General features: G+C 41.4%; 1 protein-coding gene across 2 annotated transcripts in view; it reads right to left on the minus strand.

The window, feature by feature from the left end:
- The window catches only part of agap3 (ArfGAP with GTPase domain, ankyrin repeat and PH domain 3), a 70,343-nt gene extending 55,003 nt beyond the window's left edge, over nucleotides 1-15,340 (minus strand). The window contains exons 1-4 of one of the 2 annotated variants that reach the window (XM_086203796.1): nucleotides 14,984-15,340; nucleotides 13,310-14,859; nucleotides 3,765-3,823; nucleotides 627-714 (exon numbers count right to left, since the gene is read on the minus strand). In XM_086203796.1, the coding sequence (XP_086059922.1) occupies nucleotides 627-714; nucleotides 3,765-3,823; nucleotides 13,310-14,732 (1,570 nt within the window). In that variant the 5' untranslated portion in view covers nucleotides 14,733-14,859; nucleotides 14,984-15,340. The other variant, XM_086203795.1, reaches the window with a different exon arrangement.
- Between the last annotated feature and the right edge of the window lie 8,270 nt (nucleotides 15,341-23,610).

Genomic DNA, 23,610 nt, shown 5'->3' on the forward strand with positions numbered 1-23,610 from the left:
GTAAAGCTAATTTAAAGGGAAATAAAAACAGCGAGGGGTCTTACTTTCTGAGAGGAAAGACCTCTTTAACGTGTCAGAACAGACTCACTCACCATCAGGACACTCAGGTTAAAGATAACACTTCAATTTACAGTCCCGAGGAAATAATGGAGTTTAGCAGGATAACTTTTAACAATGAGTAATCTGCACAGCATAATTTAGTGGAAATGTTATGCTCTGTCATCATCCTGGTGGAGGAGGAGAAAACTGCCAATTATGAATCTTGGCATCCTGAAGCCTGATACAATCCAACGCACAGCATTTTTAATAAAAACTCATGAGTGCACAGCGGCACCATCCTTCATGTAAGGATTCTAATACACTCGTCCTAATACAGTTATCGTTTCACACCGAGCGGCAATCAGTGCAAATATGCTTGACTTTTGTGGAAAACTAATTTACCTGAAGGTTGCTGTGTAATTTGTACTATCAAACTCTACTGAAATTCATCAGATTGCCATCAAGTTAATAACCTGGCTTCTCGTAATTTGAGAGGATGACATTTTGCACATTTTACCCATCCGTGGGATTATATCTGATGGGATAATACTGGAGGTACATCAGCAGTATTGCTGCACCAGTCTTACCTTCAGGAGACTCCTCCTGCACATATGTGCCCGTCAAGTACCGGTGCACCAAGGCAGATTTCCCACTGGACAGATTTCCCACAATGCCCTGCAAGAAAAGCATAATTTTGGTTATTTCTGATATTAAAAAAAGCAGAGTCCCAAGTCTTACAGCTTTGGAGGTTTAAGCACATTATCTAAAATTGCATTTTCATCACTGCGAACCCAAACATTCCACATGGGGCTGTACAATCTGGAAAAGGAATGAACGGAGTGAAAACGTTGTTTATGCTTAAAACAAAGTTGAACAAAGTTTGCTCATAAGAAGAAAAAAGGTGAGTGACTCAATATCCACAGCAAGACACATATCATAACAACAATGAATAACAATCACGAAATACAAGGAAATGTGACAGACTTCCTCCAGTATTTCAGACAGAAATGGAAAATAGGACACAGACGTGAGTTTATATACTTCGGATTCATCAAAGTTAGACTATTTTATATTTTCATCTTTCAAAAAAAGACAGGGACATTCCATTTACAAGCCTCCTATATATATATTAAGAGTCACAGGACCAACATCGTCTAAAAATGGACTGTGTCGTAAACGAGGGACAGACAGGCTGAAAGTCTTTCAAGATGGAAGAACAGGTGGACACCAGAGAGGGATCACAACCCTGTGTTGAAATATAAAATCTGTGTGTAATCCTTAGTATTAAAACTTTCTAAAAATTAATAAAGTCTGCAGGACAGGTAGCAGCAGAATTAACTGTGCTGAACACAGTTTTAGAGGTTTCAGGAGACGACTGTGGCAAAACAGTTTTGCCTGGTGGTAATTAGCCTGACATCTTTTTAGTATCTCAATTCAAACTGGCAGTTTCACTTTTTATGGGTCTTTCTTTCATTTATATTTTGCATTTCTACCTTGTTGCCTGAGGCAGAGTTTCTACTCAAATAATTCATACTGGGCAAAAGAGTCCAAGACGTCTACACAGGTTGAATTAAACTAAAACTTAATCCAGAGTTGGATAAAAAGGTCCCAGTTTGTTTGGGTGAGCTCAGTCTCTCAAATGCAGATTGAGATTTAGACTGTCAATAAAACCTGACTGGAGATGAAAACAGGTTGTTTTTTGCCCCAATTAGAAGGTTGCTAGCAGGCTGTCAACGCTTGAATCTTGTTATGTCTTGACTTTTCTCCCACTTTGTGTTTAACTTTTGTTAAGCGCTCCATAAATAAATTATTGTCCTTATATATATTAGTATCCATTTTTCAGAATCCTTGAGGTTTCTTCACTCCTTTCTATGTTTATTGTGCAAAGTCAATCAGTAGATTCTTCATAGGGAGTTGAATCTGTGGTGCAGAGGAGAATTTTTATTCTGAGATGGCATGAAATGAGACAAATTTTTGCCTGGAAGAATTCCTGCACGACGTTTTAAAAGCAGTGGGCAGCAATGGAAAGAACACTTGATTCGTAGGAAAGCCACAGTGTGGTGTTGGATGAAAGCTGTGTGAGGTTGAATCATTATCATGAAGAAAGTCAGTTAACATACATTGTTTAGGTCGTAAGCTCTACTTCGGTGTCTAGACCAGAAGTAAAAAACGCTGCCTTCAGGGTGATGCATGGAGGGTGGGCCGATGATGCCAGCATGTCTGGGAAGAACAAAGGGGCTCCAACATGCCTCGTCTCCTCCCTCTCCTCGCCTCTACCCACCATCTCCCTCTTCTGCTTAAGATCATTAGTGGGTGTTAAAGTCAGGTATGTTTCTAATTATAGGGAAGTTTAGGGCACAAGAGAAAAGATCTTTCTCAGGATTTTCCCAGCCTACCCTGAAGTATACGGCACAATACACGAGCAGAGTAAACTATGAATAAGCTTGAAGCTGACAAAGAATGTAGGCTGAGCGCTGTGAAACTAATGAGTCAAGAGAAAATGACTACCACTGTTCCTGCTGTTTTAACTGTTGTCTTTGCGACCTGCTGGTACTGTATACAGCCTTCATGAAATTAAAATGCCGTATCAGCATTATTCAAAGGAGAAAAAAAAACAATTCAATCAGATCCGGGAATATGAAAGAGTGTGGATTTTGAGCTCAAAAGAGGGTGGGTAAATCAAACGTTCCGATTTTTTGGATAATTATTTTGTCTAATCCGGTGGAAAGGTTCGACCCTCTCAAGTGGAGTCAAACCACACTGGGAGTAGTTCAATAACCCCACAAATGACCACGAATCTCTCAGATAGGAGGAGAGGAGATAAAGATATCTGGATCTGCAAATATTGTCTATCGGCTAAATAGGTTGTCAAATATCTGCATTCAAAACGTCAGCAACAGATCCAATATAGTTCATCCCTAATAAGTTCAGATACATCAAGACAATAAGTATTATTACATTTCCTTCAAATATAATGAAGTCCATTTTAACATCGTATTGCATCGTCCTCCTGAAGGAAGGATCTCCTGTAGGACTGAATGCCGCGTGTGGCCGAACTCTGAGTAGCAGCAATTTGAAAGTTTTGTAAGACATGATGGCCCTTTTTTTGTAAGACTTAATTCTGTCATTCCAGGTTCATTTAACAAACCCCTGTGTGGATGCTTCCAATTAACACCTCAGACACATAAAAAGACACATTTAGACTTTGCCAAGTCAAAAGCGTATATTTGTCTTTCAGCTCTATGTGAAAACCTCCCTTTTCTTTTCATTGAAGTTTTCTCTCTTTTGCAATGAATTCACCTATCATGGAAATGTTACATCAACTGGCAGAACACTGGAGTGTAGTTTTCAAGGCTGCGATGGGTGTTTATGTGTAGAGGGTATCACGTCATGTGAGGATGTTAGCTGTGCACTTGGCAGTTGCTGTGTGCGCTTCAGTGGCGGGTGGGATCAGACCCAGGATGTGTCACTAGTCTAGCCCAAAACTGTCACTCATCCCGCATCCTGCTGCAAGCCACCCTGCATCTCCATGCCAACGCATCTCATTAAAAATCACCCTCTAATTGCCAGGGAAAAGTCTGGCCAGTCTCTCAACTGTTCCCTCTCATGTAAAATGAATAAAACAAAACAAAACAGCAGTCCAAACAGAACATGCATCATTTTCCCCTCTGACATTTAAATGTAACGATAAAATGATAAAACCTCCCCCCCAAAAAGTTACTCACCACTTTCAACTCTGGCACCGACCGGCTCAATGTCCATTCCTGGCTGTTGACGAAAGAGTCTAGAGAAAAATGGACAACAACAACAAAAAAAAAGCAAAGGTAAGCCATCTGTGCACCAACGATTTGCCACTGGCTTCAGATCATAATCTCGAATATGTGCAACAGGTTCTATGCTCAGTGGTTCAAAGGTCATGTAGATAGGAATCCTGTTTACACTAAACTCACATATTTGCTTGCACTTTAATTCAGAAATCATAATCCACCTCCTCCTCTAAATTCACTTTGAACAAAAATGCCTGTTGACTCCACACAACAACCAAAGATGAACCAGTGAGATTATGTCATACTGTCATTGAGTTTGGTGTAATTTTGCAGCAACTTAACCCAGCAGAGCTGCAATAATTAATCAATAATCATCGATTAGAGCCACAGAGAGTCTATTTGTAACCAATTCAATAAGTTTTAGGGGAAACAAGGACCACAGAATGAACTGGTTTCAGTTTATTAAACTAGTTTTCAATCATTGGTTTTGCATTGTTTGGATATAAAAAACAATTTTAACACCCGAGCTTCTTCCTGAAAAGTCGTGACAGACGTTGCGGATAAACAATCCATCATGAAGTATAACACACGACAAAAATTACAGCTAAAATACAGAATTTATAAAAGCCAATGAAAGGAAAGGAGCAGGCAGTTCCTTCATCTCCCTGACTAATTTGATTATGCCCAGTTTTGTTTACGTATCAGTGACTGTGCAAACAAAAGCTTGAAGGGTGCAGAGCGTTGTGAAACAGCTGCAGTCAAACAGTCCATCCCGGTTGGTTCAATATGAAGTTTTCTACAAAGACAGAATATCTAGCAGGAATTATTAGGCTCATGCATTTGAAAAAAAAAAATCCTTAATCTGTCTTTATTCAATTTGTTTTGTTTTATGATGTCATTTGGAGAGTGATCACTTCTTGAAGAGGACGAGACGAACCCTCAGAGCTAAACAGAGATGACAACAGTTGTTTTTGCTTCACGCAGAGATGGAGGACAAAACTGTGTGTCATTAGAACAAAGACCACCTTCCTGTCTATTTGCACCCCCACCAAGAAGGAGATCTGTAATACAGACTCTCTGTCTGCCGCTGACAAGGTGTGTAACACCAGGTGACCCTCCCCCCCATGTCTAAACCAGAACAATGGAAGTATACACATCATTATAGTAAAGCCTCTTTGTTGAAGCAATAGCAGTTTGTGCTCCAGGCAATGTTAATATGAAGAGGATGACAGTGTAAACACTCAGGTAACCATCCACTGTCACAATAAGACACACTTCTATTCTCTCTTCCTGTTTCGTGACTCACAGCTACAGAAACCAGAGTCCAAACCACCATTTATCCCCCATCTAGTAAAGTCAAGAACCCCATGTACTAAAAATGTTGATTTATTCACAACAATGAGCCTTGTGATGCTCTGGACGTCTCACTTGGATGTTCACGCCTGACAGAGAGGCCTTTCACCAGCACGCTGTGAGAGCAGGAACAGCACGCCTCATCTTAAGCCGACCAATTGTAGGTTTGACATGTCGGAACATGAAGAAAACACCCGTCTGATTCAGTTTTCAAGTGAATTCAGGTCACAGTTCTCTGGGTTGATATATGATGAGGCCTCATTTTCTTGGATTTCCTGTTATTTTGTAAATAGATAGTATTTCCAGATGCAGGTGCTTTTGTTTTTTTTGTGACAACTAACGCACAATTCATGTATACTGAAGGATTTTCAGCGTTCAACTTGTTTATCACCAACTCATAGAAAAGTCTGAGTCTTAATCACCTGCTGCGGTAAGCAAGCATTAACAAACAACCTCAGAATAGAGAAAGATTTACACAGACACACTGAAAAAAGTCTAAATTAGAAGCCACTTCAGGACCAAACACTTATTGGAACTCGTCACCAGGGAGTTCCCTGGAGAACTACTGTCCCTCTAGGGCTTTTTTTTCTGTAAGAACTGTCAGGTGACGTAAGCAGACCAACGACAGGCGTGGGCCATTTCTCCGCGCAATGTTGCCATTTACCAAAAATGGCAGTTACCAGCTCTGCTTTGGTTTGTCTGCAACCTGACGGAGTAACTACAAAGGTTCCTCAAACCAAGGTTCCTAGAACTTAAATGGGTACCGGTAGTTGTCGGTCTGGATACATCTAAATGGGGGAAATTCCTCTGGTCTGAAAGCACCTACTTCACCTCTCCTTTCCAGGTTATATTGTTCTGTTTGTTTGGGTGTTTTTCTACCTGGTAGCAAGATGACTCAAAAAAGATCAGGTGGATTTCCACATGACAAGGAAGGACGTAGCGTGTGAAAGGGGCGGGTTGGACAGCATTGTGCTTAAATGTCCTTGTTCTTACACGCCCTCGAAATATAGACTCTCCAAGAGTAGCAGTTCCCTCGAGAGCAAAAACCTCCACCAAGGTCCTTGTGAAACAAATATAGTTCTTTCATGATGTTAAAAGAACCTGCCACAAAATGTAAAATGTATTCCTCGTTGAACAGACACTTCTCGGAATAACATTTCTGCCACTGGGACCTGGACCTGGGCTCGTTTATGATGACAGGGCCTGCACAGTTTTGACTACAGACTTGTTGAGCACTTTGGATGATGGTTCAAACGTTGCCCCGCTTTCTCTAAAAATCCACCAATGACTTCTGAGGAAATCGAACAAAGTGCCCGCAGTTTTCGGAGTTGATCTCCGCTGACCCTTAAACTAAAGAAACGCCCTGCTCTGAGTCTGTGTGAACACCTACCAACTCACCAACGCTGTCACCACACGCAAGGTATACCATCATTATTATTCCAAGATCAACTTCAGAACTGCCAGACAAAGGAAAAATTGATAAGTTGTTGTACAGGTGAACAATTCACACATTCTCTCTAAATGCTGTCTAAATAAACATCTCTGCAATTTACAATCTATCCTGAATACTGAATGTTATTCTAGCGGTTCTCACATACCACCCACATAAGATCTAAAGAACATTTATTTATGTCAAATTATCCTCCACATGTATGACGTTTGTCTGCAACCCTACCAATGTGCAGCTTTTCTCCAAAGACCACTAGCAGTTTCCCCCCACTGCTCCCTCAGGAGTTTACAGAGGAACTAAATTCTGCTTCTACCAGTCACGTCAGTCAAAGCTTCAGTCGCTGGTCCACTTTGAGCAACATCTCAGCGTGATAATTTGTACCTCCTTGCTTTACTGCATTAATCTGACAGCTTTAGTGCTCATTACTTCACAAATCAAAACTGTCGCACACAGATCATTTTTACAAACAAAACAATTAGGATTTTATATGCTGCAGATTCAGCCGTAATAAAAGTAATCATTAGCCGCAGTTGGATGAAGAAAAATTCAAAATGACCTTCATCTCAACCGACCACAGCAGTAAAATCCTGTTTTAACATGAACGCATGAGTAACCAGAGGGCACAGGGAGAGCACATACCTCTGCCACCAGGATAAGACTGTCAGAAGTTTGGAGACTAAGAACTTCACCCAATCCCAATTCAAGGGGAAAAAAGTGATTTTTTTGGGGGGCAATAAACAAATCTGCACCAAATTTGACGAACTAGTAGAAGAGACCATGTCTCTCCTGTACTGGCTTCTCTGCATGGCTCCCTGTCAAATTCAGAATAGAATTTAAAATTCTCCTTCTAACATACAAAGTCCTTAACAATCAGACTCCCTCATATTTGACAGAGCTGGAACCGTCTCCCAGTTACAGTCCAGGATGCACACACCCTCTCTAGGTTTAAGAGCAGACTTAAGACCTTACTTTTTGATAAAGCGTATAGGTACGGCTGCTTAGGCTGGCCCTTAGACATGCTGCTATAAGCTTAGACTGCCAAGGGATGTCCCATGGTGCACTGGGCTTCTCTCTTCACCTCTCTGTCTTCCTACACTCAAATGTGTTACTAACTCATCTTCTTCTCCAGAGCCTTTGTGCTTCTCCACTTCCCAGATCCCTGACTGCTGCTGCTGAGGAGTTCTGCAGACCTGAAGAGGCTCAAGCTGCCACCTGTAGCACCACCTGCTCATGTCCCCGTCTGTCCATCAGTCTCTTCCCTTTCTTTCTCTCTTTATCTCTGCCCCTCTACTTCCTTCTGCATATCTGCCTTTCTCTGTCTCTGCCCTGCTCTCCTGCTCTCTTTCCCCCCAACCGGTCAAAGCAGACGTCCGTTCCCATGAAGCCTGGATCTGCTCCTCGTTCCTGCCTGTTAAAAGGAAGGATTTCATGGGCGCTGTTGCAGGATGTGCTTGCTCATGGAGAATTGCTGGGTGTAGATTCATTGAAGAAGTGAGGTGCTTCACCTGCTCTACTTGTTAAGTGTCATGGGATAACTTTTGTTGTGATTTGGCGCTATACAAATAAAATTGACTTGACCTGACTTAGATACATTTTCCAACACAGAGAATGACTCCATATTTCCATTTAGAGTGGGTGAAATTTTGCAGTGTGGGTTCACCATCTGCATCGTCTCACAGAGAACTTCCAACCTTAATGTCTTTTTTTGCAAAAGTTTTTCATCATCCTCCGTGTTCTCATTTCTTACATGCACACATTCAAAAATGGGCCTGCAAGACAAGAACAGTTCGCTTTCGAAGAATGTTCTTTCAAAGGTACAACTGTTACCTCAAAGTATAATATTGATCTTTAAAAGGCCATAAGTGCACATTTAGACGAACAGAAAAAGGTACAAAATGAACTGACGACTACACAATCGCATTTGTATCCTTTTAGGAACACATTTGTACCTCCATTTTTGAATATGTGGAGAAAAATGATCACTCTACATAAATAATAGAAGGACTTATGTGTTTGTGTCGAAAAAAACACCTGGGTACATCTGTCTAGCTAACATATTCACCAGGCGATAACGTGCAACAACATGTGGCACCTGCTTTACCCTGCAACAAACTCATGTTGAATTTATGCATGGCAATAAAAATACTCTTACCTCACCTTCAGCCAAATATCATAACATTCACTGTTGCTAATGTTTATGAGCTTGACATCAGCATGCAGCTGCACCAATTTCTGCTTTTTTCCTCCCCCAATCACAAGGCAATATTAGTAAGGTTCAGTATCAAGGTTTTTTAACGCTCTAGAAAAGATGGCCGCAGACTCTTGTCCACCCTTTATTATGTTTGTAAGACGAAAAGCAACAAAGGGCTTCAAGAGAGAAGTGGTGAAGATTCTGCAGAGCATACAAACCCTCCTAAATGCCCTCGCATCTCTCCATAAAACAGTGCTTGTGTTGGCACAGTGACTAGGCAGCAAGGATCAACTAACCCTTCCTTTCTGTCCTTTAGCACGCAACCTAATATCCATTTATGCCATAGAGATTATTCTGTCATTACCATTTGTTTGTTAGTCGTCTGTCTGCCAGCAGGACACATTGTGTTACAAGAAAAGACATTTTTATGAATTTCTCTGGAAACCTTGACAGAGATCTGTACTCTGACTGCCATCATAGTTGTACTTTTTATGGGAACACACTGAAACACAGGCAATTTATACTTAATCACACAGAGAACTAAAGTGGCTTGAAAGGCTAATACAGATATTGAGTTGTTGGCTACACTGGCATCTCTGTAACAGCACAGCCCCTTATTGTTGAAGAGAACACCACTCAGGTTTTCAAGGACATACAAATGCAAGAGAGGAGGAGAAAAATGGGAACGGGACCAAACACCTGTGCATTTTTCACAACTTTTTACATCTTTAAAAAAAAGAAAAATGAAGAAAAAAAAAGCCTCACATAAAGCTAAAATTGCCAGACTTAATCCATGCCTGGGAGGAGATACAGTACAACCAGTTGAGTTTATGGTGCATAAAAAAGAGGATAATTGAATCCATGTGCTTCGTGTTACGTCATTCTTCAAGTATGAGCATCCCCAATTTACTGTGCCCCAGAATGCATATGGAAACAGAAAGCCCCAGCATGTGTGATGCCATGACGGGACATCGGTGTCTTTGTCTCCAGAGGAAAACTGTGTTACCAGTTTGTTTGTCCATTTTTTTCACTTCACTGCTCATGTCTACTCAGATAAAATTGACCATTCAAGTTTCTGGGTAATGATTCCGGTTTCAAAGAAAATGCAATGTGAGCAGAAACCTTGTGCATATAGATGTTTCTATGCGCAAGTGGTTTGAGGAATGAAAAAAAAAGAGAACAACCTTGAGGTCGAAATTTCCGCTATAGCTCCGACTGACTTTCCATTCCATGCTTTCCCACTATCATAAATTACAGAGTGAGAATTTAGCTAGTAATTAGTTTTCCTGCTCCCCTCGTTTGCTAACCTCATGACCCATCAACCGACATTCCCCCGTTTGACCGCGATTATCAGACATGTCTTGCTGAAATCTTGTTGTAGCATCTTTCTTTATTTTGTTGTTTTGGTGCAATCAAAAGCAATTTACAGAACAAACAAGCCAGTCAGAGCTCTTATCTACAAACAACGAACTGTCATCAGAGGAGTTAAGTGAGAGAGGGAGGGAGGGAGGGAGGGAGGGAGGGAGGGAGGGAGAGAGATCGTGACGCTGTGCTAGTCTAATGCTGCTTAAATGGTGCGTTCCTACTTAAAGACTTGCAGACAAGCATTGATCACTTCCCCCAAAATAAATTAGACACCCCGCTTGAAAGAGGATCCTCATTTAAGATGAGATTTGTAAATTGAGTTTTCAAGGAGTCAACGACAAAAGGTGAATGACTCAACTTTGACAAGATCCATGACTTTGTCGAGTTAAGGGAGGTTAACTCTTCCCGCTACAGAAAACAGAGCTTAACTGATTGAAACAAGGAGCCATCAGTAAAGATAAAACCTCGGCGCAAAGTGATGGAAACACAATTATCATCCTGAGTGATCAAAACACAAGTGCTCAGCTCGAAAACTTCATACTTGCTACTGAAATACATCTCCTGTGACCTCATCTCACTACTCAGCTCTCTCCTAGCAAACAGACCAGTCCATTATTCCCATTAGCGAAGACATAATACGTCTTTTAGATGACGTGTTTGTATTTGTTACAACCGATAAGCTATTGCCTTAATTCTGCTTGAATGAAACATAGTAGGACTGATAGAGACAAAAACATTCATTCATTATTTTTAAATTACTGTCTTTTAGATGACTTTGATGGACTTCTACCCAGCTAGAGCATTGCCTTTCCCATGCTTATCAGTCTGAAATTGAATGGAGAAATTAAGACAATGATAGCTCTTGTTATATTATAGGCAAACCAAATTTTTCTACATGTGGGACAAAATTGTCAAGTGTTCTACACTATGTTTTTTTATTATTATTAGTTAGTATACTTATTATCTGTCAGAAAACAACTACATATATATATATATATATATATATATATATATACATATACATATATACATACATATATATGTACACACACACACACACACATATATATACATATATATACACACACACACCTATATACATATATATATATATACACACACACACACACATATGTATATATATACGCACACAAATTCACAAATCATATTTATGTTTATAAAAAGTAAATAATGAGCAAAGAAGAGGAGATCCGACCAAGATAATTGTCAAAAAATGGCCGATATCGGCCGTTATGCCAACTGATATATCGTTCATCCCTGTAGTTGTTTGTCTTGATTGTGGTGACCTTCTGGTTTGCATTAAATAAACAAAATCTTATAATACTTGTCAAACTGCTTGTTTCTTTCAGCAGATAAAGAGGATGGCTCACACCACAGCGATGTCAATGGTCATGGTAAGGCAGAAAGAAAACCAACCACAGAAAACAAATCAGAGGCCACATTTTTGTCTGCTGGATATCTTTAACATCTTCAGGGGTTTATAAGGTCATGAAAACCTGGAAAAGATCTAGAATTGAATTTCCAGACCTAGAAAATAAATAAAACTAAGATGTTTTGGAAAAGTACATTGAAAATTAATTCATATAATAGTTCAGTTAAAGAGCGTTAATATTAATTTATTTAAATAAATGTTGTTTGTTTTTTTATATCAAACCAAATACTTTTGGTTGTAAATCATGACTTGGATACTTAATGTCACCTACAGGGGTTACACAGACATTCCAGAGAACCTTTGGACCTCTACCTTGTTAAATGAGTGTATGAACCCTGACCTTTACCGCTGATTCTCGTTTCGAGTTCTATCAACAGTTCCATTCCTAGTATTCCACTGGTTAAATACACCACCCTCCTCCAACTCAACGACCCCCAGAGTGCCCCACATCTCAGCAACACAGCTCGCTGATCACTCATGCATCCCCGGACACAACAGAGTGGCTTTGTTCATCCACAGGTGGGGGTGGGGACGCGGTCTGCACACCTCAAACCCTTCATCCTGTTTCCTAACCCCCACCCCCACCCTAAAATCCCACTGAGATTTAGAGGTTGTCATCAGGGAGCACTTGTGTGGAGAAGTGTTTTTGTGTGTGTGTGTGTGTGTGTGTGTGTGTGTCAGAGGGGCTGGGCTTCAGCTTTCTGGATTTAATTTAGGAGTGAACACTATAGGCAGGTAGCAACAGGCGCCGCGTCCCACCCAGGGCATTGAACAACTTAACTCCGGCTCATTGGCACACCTACATTCCTAATGCCTGACTGACTCGACTCTGAAGTGGAATAAATGGACAAACAGAACTCAACACTCCACCACAAAGTAGCATGTATCCTCGGTAACCTGTGAGAATACAAATAGACCGGAAGATCAACAAGGCTGACCTCAGGACTGATTACAAGCATGAGAGTTTAATATCAACTTTTCTGGATTCACAGGACGCTGTAATGGGAATGAATACAAAGCATGAGCGACCACACATTAGTATCAATCACTACAACTATTGTTTTGCGGCAAAATTTGGCATTTAGATATTAATTCAGACATATTTTCCAGGCAACTGGACAAACACACTCCACTGTAGGTTAACCTTTATAAAGAGCTTGAATATTTATCTCTTCTCCCGATCATTACAGCATGTAAGCCCTCTTAATTTAGCCCCGCTAGGCTGCCAAATGCATCCCCATTACGGCCGCTAACCTCTTTAATGCTGCTGCTTTAAGCTGTGACTAGGAGGCCAACAGACAGCATTATTCAGACAGGCTTGGTCTGGGAGACAGAACTGAGATTTGTGGAAACGTACTATAGTTTCACTCCTGTAAAATATAAGAGTGTGATGCGTTCTTATCAGTCACTATTGATGTGAGTAATAGTAGTTGTAATAGAAGTAATTGGGGAGTGAAAAACAAACAGGCCGATAACATGAAAAACATTGGAGGAATAAATTACCCAAAATAGAAATTCCAAACCAACTCTAAACCAGACATTTTTGAATGCCACCCAAACTCCCCCATGTGTTTTTCATTTTCCTGTCCACCAAAAGAAAACTGCAGTTCTGCATTTTACTTGACCTGCAAGAACGAGGGTCTGTAAATAGAGGACCGGGCTGAGAAATACAGGGATCTAGCAGGTCTTACCTTGACCTTTATGCGTCTCAGTGCCTGCCAAAGTCTCCATGGTGACTGTCTGTGACTTATTATTCCCAAACAGGACATTTTGGTCTGTGTCTTTGCTTTCACACTGCTGGGATTCACATTTGCCACTGCAGGGCTGCTCTTTCCTCCTGAAACGGTTGGCTATGAGCTGCCAGAAGCTAGGTTCTTCCTGAACTGGTTTAGACAGTTTGACTGGATGCAGGGGTACTTCCATCACCTTGACCTTCCCCCTGCTGTGGTACTGAATGTATTGTACGCCTCCATCCTCTAGATGCTCTCTGGAAGTTGAAAGTGTTCTTCCAGTGAGGTAAGAGAAAGGCTGTGGAGGCATTGTTGTCTCAGCACTTTTGGTTTGAGAGCAGTCCTTCAAGCCCCCATCAGATCCTGAGGAAACCTTATCCCGGGGTCGAGTCCTCCTGATGCGCAGACTGAGGCTCCGTCGTAATGAGCTTAGCGTACTTCTAGGAGCATCTGATTTTTCAAATTTGGGAGAAGATTTTGCCTCTTTATCACCGTTCCTTTCCTTGCTCTTATCTGTTCTTCCAAACAGCCGCCAACGAAAGGCCCCTTTGAGAAAGCTTCCTCCATCGCTGCCTGCGTGGCTGCAGTTCTGCTGGCTGGAAATCTCATCATCAGAACCTCTCTTCCTCAGCTCCAGGACTGTCATACTAACAGGCCTGGGCTTCCAGCCTCTCTGACGGACCCTAGGGGTCACCTCTGCAGGGACTGGAGGCCGCTGAACAACAACAGGATTGAGGCCATCGACAGCTCTCAGCTCTGCCTTTCTGGTTCTGCTCTCTAAAATGCCTGTCCTCTTGAGGGAGTTTTGGGATCGGGGCTCCAGCAGGACTGGGCCTGGACCTGCCAGCATGCACACACTCCTTGGCCTACGGAGCCGCTCGGGTTGAGAATCTCCTTGTTGTTTAACTGGTTCGCCATACATGCTCACCGTTCTCCTGCCGATTGAGGTTTCATCCTTACGCGACCTCCGCAACACAGCACGGGACAGCGAACTATGTCCAGTGGTAGCGCCATGACCCGTAAAGATGAGCCCTCTAGCATGGACATTGACAGAGAGTGATGTTGAGCTCTGAATGTGTTGCTCCTGGGCGTCTGTCTGAGCAAGTACCTCCACCGCGACTCTCTCTTGCTGCGAGGAATTATCCGGGTTCTTGAAGGGATGTTTCAAAAACCTGTCAGTCCTCATTTTTCCCTCCACCTCCTCCTCATTCTCTTCTACTACTACCTCCTCTCTTAGCCTTCCAGTTCTGCCCATGCAGCTCAGGGTGGGCCACTTGTCATCTTGCGACCTGCACAGCCCGGGGCTGTTCTCCATTTGTATTACGCTAATTATCTCTCCTCCTGGCTGGCAACTGTCCACCAGGGTGTGTGTGACCCGGCCCATTCCTAGCTCAGACTCCGGAGCATCTCCCTCTGTCTCCTTCAGAATGACAGAGATGTGGTAAATTGTTTTCTCTGGTTGTTGCTGGCCAATCGTTGTACTCCTTGGGGTTGCATCCACTGTCCCACTGCTAAGGAATAACATGGCACTTAGACTGAATCACACACACACACACACACACACACACACACACACACACACACACACACACCCTGATTCACTAAAACAAGCACAAAGAATAAGCCGATGCTCACATTCTGCCCAGGAGTAGTTCAGATTCTGCTCATAAAGTCCTTCATTTGAAGACTGAATTCCTGTGCCAGGCATAATCCTTCACCTTTGACATGGGAAAAAACTTCAAACAAGTTAGAGCAAGCCTCGCTGCCACCTGCATCCTCTGGCTCCTTTACCCAGCAGACTCACACAAGCATTTGGATGGTTGCCGTTTCTCCCCACACTTTGTTCTGTCTCTCTTGCACAAGTAGATGCACAAAAGAAAAATGCATTTTCCTCAGTTTCTTTAGCAATAACGTCATATCTGTAATAGCTGCAAAAGTTGCAATAAAAACTGAATCATCCTTCCTCTTTGGCAAGTTATGAACTGTGAGCAACTCTTGTTGTCAGCAGTGCAGACAAACCCCTTAATCTCTGAGCTGAGGGAGTGTGTCTGTGTTTGAACTTTCAGCTGCCATCCAGCCCCCGGGACACACGGAAAACAAGGAGTGGATCCCACAGGCATTAAACCTCCTGAGTTCTTGAGAGCAAACTAGTAGCCCCCAGAGACATAAGAGACAAAAGTGAACAGGAGATTGAGAGAGGACTGAGTTGATAACATTGTGCTAATCAACAAAAACTACACTCTACGACAAACAGCCATAAAAGGACGCTCCATTCTCTGCCTTTCTCCCCAATGGCAAAACAAAAAAAGCCATGTTTAACGGAGGATGAGGGAATAGTGCCACAAGCCATGTTCTTTGTTCCTTCCCCCACATTTTAGCTACAGCATGTACACAGTTTAGTCAGATATCTTGAGAAAAAATATAAGAAACATACCCTCCTCTCACTACACAACTGAAGAGATTGCAAACACAACCTGTGTTGGTAACATGGAACATACACACAACTACACACCACCATGTGGGCTGCAGTGGCTCCCACCACATAGCCCACACACTGTGGGAGAGCTTAAGCTTAATTCCAAAATTGGATGACAGCTATTTATGGTGGGGAAATTGCAATTCTCTTACAAGCACCAACAGTTACTGTAGCAGGAAATGGTACATTAGACTTTTATGTAAAAATGGCATTTTCTGCATCTTAACATAATTACACATCCAGCGCTGAATCTATTCAGGATATGGCTTTTATTGAAAACACTGGCACATTGAGGCACTGAGACGAATCCTGATGTGAACTCTGAAGTCCGATCAGATGAAATGTGAAGAAAGAAAAGACAGAACATCTTCTCCTCCTCCATTTCCTTTTTTCCCAACCAACTGCTCTATGATACTGCCAGAGTTCACCTGCTCAACTGTGAAGTGTTCTAGCTGGGGCTTAGGGCTAGAACACTGCCCCTTGGTGGTCAAAAAGAGAAAAAAAAACATGGAAATAAAGCTGAAGCCAATTTCCCCAAAAGATACAATGACGTTAATTTTGTTAAAAATGCTCTAATTCTCTAAACTATTGGTTTTGAGACCCTCATATTTAGAGGGTTACTGAAGGGAGGTTCGGGTCGGAGATGAAGGGGACGATTAGAATGAAACATTTGTTAAAAAAAAAAAAAGGCCTGACTTCTTTGTGAGGATAAATCTCTATCCTAAGTACCATACCAATTGTTGTTCATTAATTAAATTATATATTCTGTGTTTTGAATGGCTTGTAACTGTGTGTGTGTGTATGGGGGGGGGGGGGGCTCTGGGGATAGTGGCAGCCTCTGTTACCTTTATTTTAGGGTTGAAATGAAATTAAGTGAAAGAATTTTTTTTTTCTCCCTGCAATGTTTCGTGCAGAATTTAACATTACTGTTGCTTGTGAGACAACAATGGCTGGCATGAATAAATGTATTGTTTGTTAGTTTCGTGAAGCATTTATGTCCGGGACCGTTTAAAAATATAATTATCTCCAACAAGGATTTAGCCATGGATAAACCCTTGCTGTTTCCTACGATCTACAGTATGTTTGAGCGTTGAAGGTATTTCCTGACACATTTTTGTGTAGTTATCAGTCAGTTGTTGGAATGAAAATAATTGATAACACCCAAGAAACCCATAGTTTTACATTTCAGCAGGTACTGCAGTTCACATGCTCAATCCAGGAAGTCTTGATGTAGTGAATATGCCACTAAAATGTTCCTTTGGAGAATGTCAAGACAGTGATGAAACTAAATTTACCTGTGTCCAGGAAGCAGGGATTCAGAATGATCTGAGGATCTTCATCAAGCAAACACTCCTCTTCACTCCAGAGAATCTGCTGTTGTCGAATTTGTCTCCGACTCCCGAAGCACAGCAACATAGTCTACCTCTTATTTCTCCATGACTCACAATATAGTCATAAAAACATTCAGGGCTTCAGTCCAAATTGTTGGTCATCTTTTCATTTTCTTCTCCTCCTGTCTTCTGCTTCTTGGCTCAAGTACTGCTGTGAAAATCTCCCTGCACCAAAGCTCAGCTCCAGCGTGTTAGTCCTCTGTCGCTTTTGTCCAGCATGGATAGAAACTAAAATCTCTTTAGTCAGTTGTATCATGCCGTGGCCATGATGTACCTTCCATGCAGACCCGATAATGCAGTTAGCAGCAGAGGCCCATTTGGTTCCTGCCGTGGCCCCTGGTGTTGACTGAGATTCGCTTCCTCCCGCTAATTCATTATGCAGGTGTTTCTTAGCAGGGTCCCACATAAGAAACACTGATAGGATTAAAGTTAATCCACTGTTCTCTTTGTTGCGGTTCGGTCCAAGGGAAACCGCACTGTGGTAAATCCTGGGATTTCAAAGTGCTGACCAGGTAACAGACCTCCTCTTGTCCGCCCCACTCGCTTCTGTCCCTCTTGTAACCCTATCTTGATGGCAGTTGGGAGGGTTTCTCACACTAAACTGGATTGGCATGTTTTGAGGTCCCGGAATTTCTCTTTGACTTTGTATCTGTGTTTGCTTACACGCTGCTGTCATAATGTGTGTGTGTGTGTGTGTGTGTGTGTGTGTGTGCGTGTTTGCTATATATCTAATCTGCGTGTATCACTGTGACAAACACGTGTGTACATGTTGTTGTTTGCCAACATGGCTCTGACTCAACATTATCCTCAACTCTCTCCAGGCTAATGTGCTTAATAGCAACAAAAGTTTTCTTGTCAAAGTTTTTCCCTCATATTTGTTATCTATTTTGCAAAAAAAACGACTAAAAATTTTTTCGTAACAGTTTAGCATTTTAGAAATTCATTACAATGTAAATGAGCGACATATATACGTATCATATATATAAATAGTAAAGTAGGATAAAAAAGAGGCTTGAATTCTGAAGATTTTATATTCCACCAATAATTAATATATTCTTTCATTACAATAATGTGATATTGAAAACTCGATTACAGTCCCTAATTAGATCATCTGCATTTTTTTTTTTTTTTGCGTCCGTGTTTAGTTCAACTCATATACAGGTTTAATAGCATTAACATACAAGTGATGCACAGACAGAACATTCAGAGGTCGCCTGACACTCTTTTGGTGAAGCAAATGCAAATGTGTCCTTAATCAAATGGCATCATGGGTGTAAGATGATACACTAAATGCCTCATATCATTCACGCACACTTGAAAATTCTTACAAGACGCACTGATGCGTAACGAGTGCATCAATCATTTTTGGCCATTTGATTTGGAGCATGCGAAAGAACAGACCCAATTTCATTATTTTTTGATGATTTATGCTTAACTGGTCAGAAGATTGGTCTTATTTCGACTATATTCTTTTCTTTTTTTATAGTTTTAATTGTGTTTCCTCCGAGCTAATGTTAACATTAGTCTTGGCAGCTGCATCTGTGCTGAATAAATAAACTTTTGCATGATTGGGAAAGTCACTGCTACCTCCCGCCTGATAGAAGTGTCTTTTTGTTTGTTTTTGCATATTCATCAGGAGAGAGCTGTTCTTAGCCGTCTATTTGTGAGGGGAACACCCAAGACGTGTGTTAACAGGGCCTAAGAAACTTCCTGTCAAAGCTTGAGCCAAATTTTGAAATAAAAACCGGCTCACTCGGATGTCTTCACGCTATTAAAAGCCTGGAGATAGTGAAGTGCTGAAGTGAGAAGAGGTTTCACTCCATCATTCACTAGCTTGAGGGCTCCAACACTTCCAGGGGTTGCGATACCTTTAGAATACTTATTAGCGGGAACCATAGGACAGCTAGAGATATATTAAAAGAAAACTAATTAAAGGTACTGCAAAGTCTACATAAAAGATAACTTCTGCTGTGAATAGGCACAAATTTGAATAAAAAGCAAACTGACAGATTTGAGGAGTATGAGGATAATGTCAATTATATTTTATGGGCTACACCTATGGGAGATTAAGTCCAGCGTGTTTGACAGCATTCTCCCACCACCTACATCAAATGAGGGAATAATATTCATCCTTCCAGTAGAATCAATAATCATAGCATTACTTATAAAGCACTTTTCAAAAATAATTTGGAAAGTACTTAAGAGACAATACAGGTAGATAAAAATCAAGAATATTCAATAAAAATAGTATGCATAAAAAAAGCCATATGGTAGATGGTCATATGAGAGACAGGTCCTGACTTTGGAACAATCAGATCAGCCTTGATGATCAAAAGATCACCTATACAGATAGGAGCCTTACCATTTTAATACTGCTACCACTACTAAAACAATCATCGTCATCATAATAAGAATAATAAAACTCTCTTTTTGTATCACCTTTCATACAAAGAATGCTCCTCAAAAGCACTTTACAGCAGAGGAGATCATTAAAATAGTGGAAAAAGAGGCTATCGAAAAAGAATAAAACCAGAATCCATATCATAAAATGGAAAATATCCCAACACGAAACAAATTTTTTTTTAAAAAAAGAGAGAGTAAAATACAGATAATTTTCTAAAAAGCAAAAGTGCAGGAGAGAGAAAGTGCAAAGCTAGGTAAAGGCTAAATTAAAAAAATAATTCTTAAGGTTTTGGGGTTTTTTCAAATACCTAATGAGCTGCTCCCCTGACATCTACAGGTATCACGTTCCAAAAACGTGCGTCACAGACCAGCTTCCTGCTGGAAACCTGAAATAATCCAGCAGGAGATGATGGCTGTGTTCAACAAGCAGTAAAATCTTAAAATCATCGCAAATTAGTAAAGAGCAGCAATGCTCATTGAGGCTTTTCTGGTGGTCTAACACTTCATAAAAAAAAAAACCCAAAATAAATAAATAAAAGGCACTTTCTTTTAACTTGTCAACCATCTGCAGTTCTGAGCAGCAGACATGACAGACAGGACTGCTGTGTTTATATAAGTAAACAGACAGTATGCGCGACAAACGCTGGGGATGTCTGGCAGATTGCGCCATGCGTCCGAGTCACATGAGTAAAGCCTGCTAAACCCCCTCGTCAGTATTAGAACATGAGTCACTGTGAGAACGACAGCCATGCACATATGCAGCCTCTCGTGATTAGAGTCCGCTTCCACTGGCAATCAGGGTTGACACGACTGCAGCCTCCTGCCTTAGTAGCATCTCCATGAGGCTGGTAGGTGGTTGTAAATCAAGGTGTTGCTGACCTCATTCTCACACACACACACACACACACAAACACACGAAACAGTAGCATCACTCACACCTGATGAGCATGATTGTGTAGAGAGAAGCCGGCGTTGCCTGATTTCAGCAGGAAATAAACGTGTCGTCTGCAACATTCGCAGGTGTTCCTTCTGCATAGTGACTCACGAGGGGACAACAATGTTCACGGATATCGATGCCACGGCTATTAATACATCCTCGCGTGAACATGAGATGAGAACACAGGAATTAGAAGAAAAAAAAACAGTTGTCCAGAAAAAGTTGGTGATTGAAGAGACGTCTGACCTCACCGAGCAAAGTCAGAGCAATCAGCACACCAGACACATGGCCTCCGAATTACTCAGTTACCCTGTGAAAGTTTTTTGCCGCAGGCTTCAATCATTCCTAATGACGCTAACTTTTGGATTATTTATTTCAGTTGGTTGATTGCACAAAATGAGAAAATATAAGACAAGGATAAGTTAGAATCTTAGATATATGGATGTTAGATCTGCCTTTGGAGTCTAAAATCAACACTTTATCATGCACAACTACCACTGGAGCCCTGCATGGAAATGATCTGCTAAAAGATCATGTTTTAAACATGTGCAAATACAGAACGTACGATTGTTATGCTGCGTGTGTCTTTGTTTTAATGAAGATGAACGTGGCAAGACTGCACGGCGCAACTCTCTAGGCGAGAGCTCATTGAAGCATTTGAAGAGACCGAACATACCAAGACGTGCAAAGTTAAGCTGCTCAGCGGCCGGATTTCTATCTCAATGTGAAGCTGATATTGGAAAGTCCGCGAAAATTAAAGAAAATGCAAATTAGGTGCATTCCATCTTTTGGTTGGACGGATAAACTTAACTAGTTTCGCCTGAAGATGGCGCTGTCGGCAACATACCCTACATTGGCTATGAGAAAATGCAGAAGAGGTAGAAGTTAAAACTGATTTCATTCCGATTTGCACGTCAGCTCTGTTTAGCATATGATAGAGACCAAGCTAGCCAGTAATTCAATTGTTCCGTGTTACTCTCTGCTTGTTAGACAAGTGGCTTTTGCTTGTTGTTGACAGTCTTAAACCTTAGCTTGATGTAACAATAACAGTCAAAAAGCCTAGAGTTTTAATCTATTGTGCATTTTTGGCCACTTTTATCCTTACCTACATGCTGGTTTTGCAGGGACAGCTTCCAACTTTCATGTGAAGGATGTTCTAGTTTTAGCCACATTAACATTTAGTCTGTAAGAGTAAATTCAAAATCTCATCACATCGAGGATTAGAAAAAACAAAAAAATAAACATTGCCATCTGCCTGGTACAGAGTAAACCAGCATTTAAGTGTGGAGAGACGGCTTCTTTAAAGTGCCAGACACCACTGAAGGTGAGCTTTTGCCCACTCAAGTCGGTTGCAGCTAACTGCAGTCGGTTCAAGACCCACGAGAGGACGATGTGCTCTCAGATCTGCTTTCCTGAGATTGAGGCAGGGATTTTTGTAAGAAAACAAACTGTTGCATCGGCAGTCTGGAGCGCCGGTGTCAGATCTAGTGTGTGTGTGTGTGTGTGTGTGGGGGGGGGGGGGGTGGATGGAAAGTCAAATTCTTGTAAAGGGTGTTGGTTTATGCTAGTGAACTGAACATTCGGTTCATCGACAGCGACAGCTCTGGCCCGTCTGCACGCCCCCACAAAACTTTTGTCATTTAAGATGATGTGTCGGGTGATCGAACAAAAACCACTGCCAGGCAGGTTTTCTTGTGCAAGCTGGTGTTTAGTTTGTGTAACCGGTGGTTAGTTTACCCTAGTCAGCATTTAGCGTGTGCTAGCTGCATCATGTTGTCAGGGTTGTCGGGGGTGTTTAATTCTGGTGCTCTCGAGTTCTGTGGTCAGTTTAGAGAGTTCTGGCACTCAGCACATAGAAATCCTGTTTAGTTAACTTATCATTGAATTTCCAATGAAGTAATTGAACTTTTTCTTTTTATAAACCTTCATTAGACACAACATTTTATTCAAAACAGAGTAATTTAAATGTCATGAAGGGGGTCTTTAACATTTCTTGGTTGAATTGATTCACTTTCTAAGCAATTTGCCGCATTACGCTGACGTTTCATGAGACTCCTGACTGAGTGTGGCACTACTGAGGCATGTTAGGGAGAAAAAAGTGGAATAAATAATCACTGTTAATTATAAGTGCGGGGAGCCAAGACAGCATTTCTCTGGATTGTTGTTCTTCTATTTAGGAATATTGAGCTCTCTGTGCCACTTCCTGTGGTCAGGTCTGTCAAAAAGCAACATCCTCTGAGGAATGACAGATCGAAAAAACTGACATACTTGTCAGTTCAAACTGAAATGAGACATTCCTCACCAAAATTATCCTTCACTTCTATTCATCCCTAAAAGCCACCTCTAGGAGAATCGCTCACACATGTAATATAAACAAACTGCAGCTCAGGAAGCCAATCTGTGCGTGTGCACGCACACACACACACACACACACACACACACACACACTGAAAATATACAAATGTCTGCCTATGATTCCCCCACACCCAGGTAATTACACAGCACCAGTGATTACACAATGACCTGCCAATTTTCAAAAAGACATCAATCCAGCAGACCCCTCGTTCACCCTCCCGTTTCTGCACCGATACTGAATTAATGTCTGCAAATGAATAAGTCAGAAGATTCATACAGCGAGACAGAGGGGCTACAGACAGCAAGGAAAAGTTTATGATAATTATGCTTGCAGTAGTGGTATTGAGCGTGGGTGTAGAGCTTTTTAAAATTCAGCTGCACTAGCGACAAGCATACGTCACCATTGCTCCACTGCAGAGAAAATGATAGGTTCGAGGACGTCTGTGGGAGGCTGTGAAAAAATTCCAGACGCTTCTGTCTGTAGAATTCAGGTTTGGAGAGACAGAGTATGGGTAATATAACATGTGTGTGTGTGTGTGTGTGTGTGTGTGTGTGTGTGTGTGTGTGTGTGTGTGTGTCAGAGAGAGAGACATTTTAAATTGAATGGAGACAGAGTGTGTATTTGTTGCATAACCAAAATATGCACCATGAAAGGCCCTTTATTAATATATTTGACACCCAAGATACTCACTGCTAAATT

The sequence above is a fragment of the Aulostomus chinensis genome, chromosome 5, assembly GCF_037954235.1.
Source record: "Aulostomus chinensis isolate RoL2024-O1b breed Wild chromosome 5, RoL_Achi_v1.0, whole genome shotgun sequence".
Lineage (NCBI taxonomy): Eukaryota > Metazoa > Chordata > Actinopteri > Syngnathiformes > Aulostomidae > Aulostomus > Aulostomus chinensis.